The sequence below is a fragment of the Alligator sinensis genome, unplaced genomic scaffold (genome assembly GCF_000455745.1).
Source record: "Alligator sinensis unplaced genomic scaffold, ASM45574v1 scaffold1283_1, whole genome shotgun sequence".
Lineage (NCBI taxonomy): Eukaryota > Metazoa > Chordata > Crocodylia > Alligatoridae > Alligator > Alligator sinensis.
Genome location: NW_005842091.1, coordinates 394,006 through 402,068, shown reverse-complemented (window position 1 = coordinate 402,068; position 8,063 = coordinate 394,006). Strand labels below are relative to the sequence as shown.

Below are 8,063 nucleotides of genomic sequence, written 5' to 3'. Positions count from 1 at the left end.
AAAAGAGGAAGGTGCCTAAATGGATGCTGACAAGAGCCCCAGAAGGAGCGGGTACAAGTCGAAAGCCTCCCACCTATTTAAGAACTGCCCTTTGCTGGGTCAGACCGTACCTCCGTCTGCCCAATCTCCTGCGTTGCGCAGACGTTGGAAGGGGAGCGAACTGGGTGTAACCAGGGTTTTTCCCCTGTTCCTCTCTCACTGGCAGCCTCCAGCACTGAAGGTCTAGGAAGCTCCGATTCAGAGGCTGTCTCCCTACCTCCCACGCTCAATAGCTCCTGATGCCCCTTTCCTCCAAGACTTTGTCCAATCCCTTTTTGGATCTGGCTAAACTTTCACCCTCTTACCACCTCTGGTGGCAACGAGCTCCACCCTTTAGTGACTCGTTGTGAGAAGAAGAACTTTCTTGTGTTAGTTTTAAACCAAATGCCTACTGGGATCGTGTCCTGACTCCTATTTCTCTCAAGGCAGGACCTGAACCCACCGAGACGACGTGCCAGAGCCCTTCCCTCTAGCCCAGCGTTTCTCAACCTGCGGGTCACGACCCAAAAGCAGGTCGCAAGAATATATGAAAAGGTCACAAACAATCACGGGAAAACATGTAAAATGTGAATGTCGCTTGGGAGTAACGTAGGGCCACAGGTTGATATTGCTGTTAATGTTTTCCTGTTGATACCGATTTCTGTCTTTAAAATGAAGACAGTTGAGCTGCTTTAACTTGTGGTATGTAATAAGTATTTTGAGGCCAAAATATTTGTGTGTTTTCTACTTAAACTATGGGTCGGGACTGGCCATCGATGTTTACAAATGGGTCCTGGTACAAAAAAAGTTGAGAACCGCTGCTCTAGCCCACGCTCTCCCTTTCTGGTAGGGTTTCATTAATGAGACAGCCACAAGTGCAAAAAAGCAAATACTGAATTTTGCCACTAACCCAGAATTTGACCCGTAAGGGTCACTTTGGCTCTGGAAAAGAAGGGGGTACAGATTGCAGCACCGAAACCTCTGGGGTATTTCTGAGTGTTGCCGTTGTTCCCCTCAGTCTTGTGACCCAAGGTAGATCCACTCCATTTCATTAGAAGCAGGTCTTTTGGCCCTGGGCGTGCTCAGGGCTCCAGCAGTCAGGGGAAGACAAGCCAAGGGAGAGCCCGTGCATCTGTGTGCTCGAGGCCGTGGGTAAAAGATGCCTCACCTGTGAAGACAGCAGGCGGCTCTGAACTGCTGGGCTTCGTCACGTAGTAGCAGATGTGTCCCGAGGTGTGGCACGGGGTGGACAGGCATTTCACGTGAAGGGATCCCACCTGCAGGGGAGGCAGAAGAGCGGCGTGAGTCTGGGACGAGCATTTCCTAATCGCTGCAAAGTGTGGACGCCAGAGCAGGGCAGCCTCTCTCCAGGGAGGTGCTCACACAGCAGACTGGGAAGGCAGCGAGGGCAAAGCAGAGCAGACGTAGTCCTTGGAGCAGACGTAGCTGCTGAGACGGCACCGCGCTCATTTACATGCCAAGTGACTTGGCACCCAGCTGGCAGCAAGAGGGAGGCCAAAGCAATGCCCAGGACAGGGCCATTAATCATGTGAAGACGCCTACCTTCAAGTGCTGTACATGGGGAGTCGGCTACACCCGGTCCCAGCGCCAAACCTCACACTAGCCAGGCGATGGGGCCTCTCCCGCAGACACATTAACACTTATCTACATCCACAGCGTCTCCCTGGCCCCCCTCCCCTGCCAGGCATCTCAGACTAGCACTTTTCTGAGATAAGCAGAGACCAGAACTTCTGTGCGATCCCATAACAGCAGCGTCTTTGACAGCCCAGGCTCCAAACGGAGCTGGTAGAGAAGCCCGCTGCGTGGGATACAACAAAAGCCACATAACACCACCAACAATAATACTATTATTATTAATACTGCTGTTATTATGATGATGATTGTTTCAGGGGTATAGATTGTAGCCATGTCGGTCTAAGGACACAGGCAGACAAGGTTCTTTGGGTAAATCTGCTATCTTTTATTAGACCAACTCAAAAAGAAGAATGTTTTCCAACTAGTTGAGCTGGTCTAATAAAAGACAGCAGATTTAACCCAAAGAACCTTGTCTGCCTATTATCAATGTTAACATTGTTATTAGTATTGATAGTATTACTGTTATCAATATTGTTATTATTGCTACTATAATAGTTATTATGTATTTGAACATAGCTTTTTTCTGCTATGTATTTCAAGTGTTAAACTAATAATAGCAATCATAGCCATTACTAGTATTATTATTTAATAATAATAGCTCCAGTTAGTAATAGTATTATTATTATTAGTTTAATGCACGCAGAACAGCGGTGCCGAGTTACCGCTCCCTGCCCCAGGGGCTGCAATAAAACAGCCCAGCAAAGCAAGGCTCAGCTGTGTCCCAGAGCCCATCAGGTTGGCCAGTGTTGGCAGCCAGTGGCACACAAGGGAGAGCTGTGACCAGCTTTGCAGCCAGCTGCCTTGGACTCTCCAGCCTGAGTGACCTGGATACCCGGCCAGCTGGGTCCATGGAGCGTGGGCTGGAAGGAGGCTTGGAAGCCAGGCGTCCTGGGGTACGAGAGCCAGGGATGCTCTGCATCCCCTGCAAGGGCAGAGCACGAACGAAGCGAGAGACTAGCACGTGCGGGGCCAGCTTCCAGTGCAGGCTGGCAGATTCGGCGCCGTTACCTTGAACGAGGTCAGATGCGACACCTTCTGAGTCAGGGCTCCGACGCGGCTGTCTCCCCCGTACACCTTCAGCCCTGCTTGCATCTTCACCAGCTTCTCGTTGCCTCCAGCATGGTCCCTGGGGGAGCCAAAGGGGCAGGTCGGGGGGCTGCGAACACACGAGTTGCTCCACCTACAACTCGACTGCCTTTCGGGCCAGTATTTTTGGTCAGCTCTTCATCCTCCAAGATGGGAGAGTCCCCATCTAGTAGGGCTGTTAACATATGCAACTCAGCACCTTATCCTGTCCTGCCACTTTATGCAGCACAGCAGCTTCATCAGCGATACTGCCATGTGCCCGTGGGTGTTTATTCAGCCTCGACCACCCCAGCATCTCTTGCTCTATCGTACGTGGCATGGCACTGCAGATGCTAAGTGCATTTCTCACCCCTTCATGCGTCCCCCTAGAAACTGCACAGACACAGGCGGGCTGGACCAGCGGTTAGCAACCTGTAAAGGTTGAGGGCTGCACTGATTCTCTCTCCGCCACTATGGAGCAAGGAGAAGGCAAAAAGAAGCCAGTATCTGTGATGCTAGCAGCCAGCTGTCTATCTCACTACACAGCTTGATCATCTCTTCCAAGAGAAGCCTCCCTGCATTTCATTTCCTTACTGCCAGAGTGGGCTGCAGCGCCGTCAACAAAAAACGCCGTCTTGAGCCTATTACAGCCCAACTTAAAATGAGAGTGATGGACACGAACTCCCTTGCAGCGAGATGCCACCACCAGCCCGACCCGGCACAGCCACTTCTCCGTTTCCTAGCCTTAGGGATAGACGCTCAGCTCTGCAGACTCAGCCTCCCACAACAAGAAGCGCAGGCCTGCGACCAAAACGCCGCGTCCCTTATGCGTTCTGTTGGCGTCCGTCCTTCTGCCTCTGCAGCAGATGCAAAGTGCGCCTACTCTAGCGGGCTTGAAATCAGGTCTTTCAGGTCTGACAGGGAGTCTCGGCATAAGGGAACCCAAGTCTAGGCAGGTTGGGGCATTTCCAACCAGCCCTGCCCTTTCTCCTCTGGGCAGAACCTCTAGTGAAGGAAGAGCTGAGAGGACAACCCTTGAACCAGCCTTTGAATGAAGAGCTGCCACGACAGAGGAGTATCGAGCCCTGCATAGCAGCAGTAACAACAGAACAGGGGAAGGGAAGGTTACCAGTGGTGATGGGTGGTTAGGACTGTCGTCAGCTTCACTCCGTGCTTTTGGGCAGCCTCCAAAACCTACAAGGCGGTACGACAGAAATATCAGAATCCATAAAAAATGACGTGACATCCAGTGGGCCGCTGCGTGCCGGTAGCGACCTCTTATGGGAACTCTGGATGTGTATATATATATCACGCTTTCCCACTGGCTTTGCTGGGAAGCCTGAGCAGGCCACGAGAGCCTGTGAAACCCTGGTGCATAGCCAAGGAAAGCCACCTTAATGCCGCTGGTGATGGGATTTAAAAGAAGCCCTTGATCTCTGTGGCAATGAGAAACCACCCTTGTTTGCATCTGTGAAAAGTTATGAGAGTCCCTGGCCGTGTCCTTAAGGAGAAGCAAGCGCCCTTCCCTGCACGGCTGGGCCGGGCAGCATTGCAAGGGCTGGCTCCCCTTTCATGAAGCAGCGAGAGCCCGTAAGAACATAGAAAGTGCCATACTGGGTTGGACCAATGGTCCATTTGGCCTCGCATCCTCTCCCCAACAGCGGCAGGAGTGGGTGCTTTAGGAAGCCCCGTGAGACATTACCTTCTGGGGCTGCACGGGGTCAACAATGGCAGCCTCCTTGGTCTCCTCGTCGATGAGGAGGTACATGTAGTTGTCCGTGAGGGCGGGAAGCAGCTCCACCTTCATGTCGGCCTGCGTGACCGTCTTGGGCTTCCTCAGCTCAAATTCGGTGTGGAAGAAGCAGGCCCACAGCGGTGCTGAGCCTGGGGACAAAAAGGCACGAGCGAACCAGGTCAGCGCAGCCGGGGGGAAGGAAAGAGGGGGATCCCGCAGCTCTGGGAACTTGTGGGGACCAGGGGGGACCCCCAAAACAGCACCAAGCAAGCAGGAGGAAGCCCAGAGTGACCAGCGAGAGCGTGGTCCCTATCTCCACAACAGTGTCCGAGACCTGCCACCTGCCCGAGACTCGATAGTTAGCCTGCTCACATGATACAGAGACTTGGCCTGTGCCCACGTCCCCAGTTGGAGCTTGATCCTATTAATGCAGCGTGGAGGGGTGAGAAGGGCAGACAGAGCTCACGAGCCAGCACAAGCCAGGTCCCTGCACGCTCAAGCCACGATAGGAAGGGAGCAGGCGCGCAGCTGTGTCAGAGCAGAACCACGGGGCCGGTGCCTTTCCTGGAGGCCTTGCGGTGACAATGCTGGAGCCGCTGCACGACAGGACAGGCTGGGGGAGAGACCAGCGTCCCGTGCAGAGGATGGCCAGTGCCACGCACAGAGCAGGCTGCCACGGAGGGGGAGATCTCACATTCGCTGGCTGCAGTCACCTGGCACTGGCATTCTGCTATTTGCTTTGGGGTAAATGTTTAATCAGATCCAAGCCAGGGAGCAGATTTCACATGGAAACAACACTGGGGTCTTGTCCAGCCCCAGGGCCTCGATCCCTGGAAAAAAACAACCAGGCAAGCTGCAAAGGAGCAGCTGTTTCAATGGTGGAGCGGAGATGATACCCAACGCGTCCTCCCCGTTTTGAGGCTCCTCTTATGTACTGGCCTCCTTACGTGTTTCAGGCCTTCTACGGGGACGTTGGAAAAGGGAAACGACAATAAATTCCAGTGAAGAGGATACACAGAGTCTTACTCAATTTATGAATTGCAGCAGGAGCTGAGATCCTCCCTCCCCTCTGTTGAGGACCAGCACAACACAGAAGCACCAGCCGAGACCAGGCCCCAGTGCTCTACTCTGAACCCACGTGATAAGACAGTCTCAATTAACAGGGGAGAGATGCTGCGCAGAGGTGAGGAGACATGCCCAAATGCACACACCAGGCCAGTGGCAGAGTCCCAGGAGTCCTACTTCCCAGCCTGCTCCCCAGCCCTGGATGCTTCCTTCAAGACAAGCCCTGTGCCCAGGGGCGAGCAGAGGTGCCCAGCTTCTGGAAGAGGCTTCAAGCATGCGCACACAGCGAGAGCAGAGTCCCGGCGCCGCTAGCTCGGCGCCAGAGCATCCCACACACACAAACGCACTTTTAAAAATAGGCAAGCAGCTGGGCTTTCTTTTTTAAAACCGGGGGGTATTTCAAACAAACCCCAAGGCATATTTAGCACGCAGTGCTTTGAGTACAAGCCACACCGGACTTCGTAAAATGAAGTGCCAGGAGGAAGAACAGCGGGCACAGGCTTTTATCACATCTCCTCCCCTGAAGCGTCTGCTCTCACCCTCTCTCCTCCCCTGCCTGGGGACTCGTGCCCCTCAAGGACAGCTGTCCTGCCACCCAGTGCCCCTGCAGCGACAAGGGGAAATATAGTGCTAAGCAGCCAGGGACCCTGAGCTGGGGCAGCCCCGTTCGCCGATGGAGCGGGCACTTCCCGTTGTGTTTGCACGCTGCCCTCGTTACGCTGATACAGCACGTTCCCAACGCTATTGTTACCCTGACAAAACACCGGAGCCAAACCGAGCCACCTTGCCCTGATCCGCTGACCCACTTAGTCTGAAGCCACGCGTGCCCCGAGCAGTCTTTGCGAAGCGGTGGAAGCAACTCTGTCCCAGCCCTGCCCGACTTCTCCTCCCATCACCGCCAGCACTTGCAAGCCGCACAACACGGGATATGTTTTGTACAGCCCCAGCGCCTATAGTCAGGGGATCGGAAAATAAAAAGCCAAGAGTTTTGCCTGGCACCAGCTCCCAGGAGGCAGAGAAATGCCTGCAAACAGATCCCAAGAGATGAAAAAACAGATGCCAAAGAGCCCCTGCCAAAAAAACCACAAAAAAACAAAAGCCCTGAGGATTTTTAAAGCTTTTCTCACATTGTGTTGGAGGCTTAACAGTTGAACATCTGAAGTTGGCACCGTTGCATCCACCCAGATGAAACGTCTCCAGGTCCCAACCTACAGCTCCCTGCAGTGAAGCTGTGGTACCAAGTTCCCCCTGTGCTTTGGGTCTGATCTGATCCCAAAAAAGCCAACGGTTACAACTCCGAGGGACGTTGGCATCGTATACCCTCCCGAGGGAAAGCTCCGGTCACGCGTCACCATGGAAGACAAACATATCGTCTTCATATTGGGGGCCGCGAAAGCAGCACTGCCCAGCAAAGGAGACAGCGGTGCTGCTATGCTGTGTTGGATCAAGCAGCTGGTTTTCATCCGCCAGCAACAACCCCAGCCCTAAAGCTCCTACTGTCGGGATATCCCCGTCGTGTCCCAGGCGGGAAGGACGCTTTACAAGCAGAGTCTATGAGCGTGCTGCTCGGGCAGTTTGGAGACCTCTCCATCGGAGAAGAGAAGGAGACGGGTAATAAGTAGCAGCAAAATGTAAAAAGAAGCTGGAGCGTTAGGTGTAGCTCCCTTCTTGTTCCAGTTTGCACAAAGCCTTTCGCTTTCCCCTGCGCCTCTGCCCACTTTCCAACACGATACGCGGGAGATTAAGATGAGCAGAAGAAAAGAGGACGCGCTGGCTTGCACGACCGCAAAGAAAGCCCAGGAGTATACATGCCACAAAGACGACACTCAGCATCAGATGAAGAACGCGGCCCTACCTGCCGACCGGTCCTTTGGAGCAGGGGAATCCTGCTTTGAAAACACACAAACAAAAAAAGAACAAAACAAGCTGTCATTTGCAGGCGGGGAAAGAAGTTACGCCGTTAAAATGCATCGGTTGGAGAGAGAAGCATCCCCACACATCCCCAAACTTTATAGCTCTGCTCTACCGGCAATTAGCTACCCGAGAAGTTCGATTACACGCAGAAGAGTTTTTAGGACTGAGGCTTGCGTCACCCACACTCATTATTCACCCCCCCCAAGAAGTTATTTTCCTGCGGTGTCAGCACAAACAAGGCAGCGTCCTCGCAGCTTGGAAACCCCCCCCTGATTTCCAACTGCATTTGGGACCTCGTGTGTCAGGATCACCAACCGCTCTCGGGCAGTCCCGGCCACCGACGCTCCCCCGGGCGCACAAACGCCGCCGCGGCAAAGCGATCCGAACGCCCGACGTTACGGCATCGCTTCCACCGTCTCGTGCCGCGCGGCACAATCGGAGGCTCCCACGGTCCAACACGGGATTTCAGTGCCGCGACACGGGTCCCGATCTGCCGTTGCACAACGTCCCCTGTGTCGTCGTCGTCGTCGTCCCTGATGTCTTTCTACCTGCACGGGGGTTTGGGAGCCCCTGCTCTACAAGCAGGCAGCAGCCTGCACCCCGGCTCCCC

At 54.0% G+C, this 8,063-nt stretch overlaps 1 protein-coding gene across 1 annotated transcript in view; it reads right to left on the bottom strand.

Annotated features, from left to right (window-relative positions):
* The window catches only part of LOC102381979 (hydroxyacylglutathione hydrolase, mitochondrial), an 11,745-nt gene extending 4,094 nt beyond the window's left edge, over positions 1-7,651 (bottom strand). The window contains exons 1-5 of the mRNA XM_025204645.1: positions 7,395-7,651; positions 4,442-4,623; positions 3,869-3,933; positions 2,683-2,800; positions 1,187-1,295 (exon numbers count right to left, since the gene is read on the bottom strand). Of these exons, the coding sequence (XP_025060430.1) occupies positions 1,187-1,295; positions 2,683-2,800; positions 3,869-3,933; positions 4,442-4,546 (397 nt within the window). The 5' untranslated portion in view covers positions 4,547-4,623; positions 7,395-7,651. The remainder of the gene's footprint in view (positions 1-1,186; positions 1,296-2,682; positions 2,801-3,868; positions 3,934-4,441; positions 4,624-7,394) is intronic.
* Between the last annotated feature and the right edge of the window lie 412 nt (positions 7,652-8,063).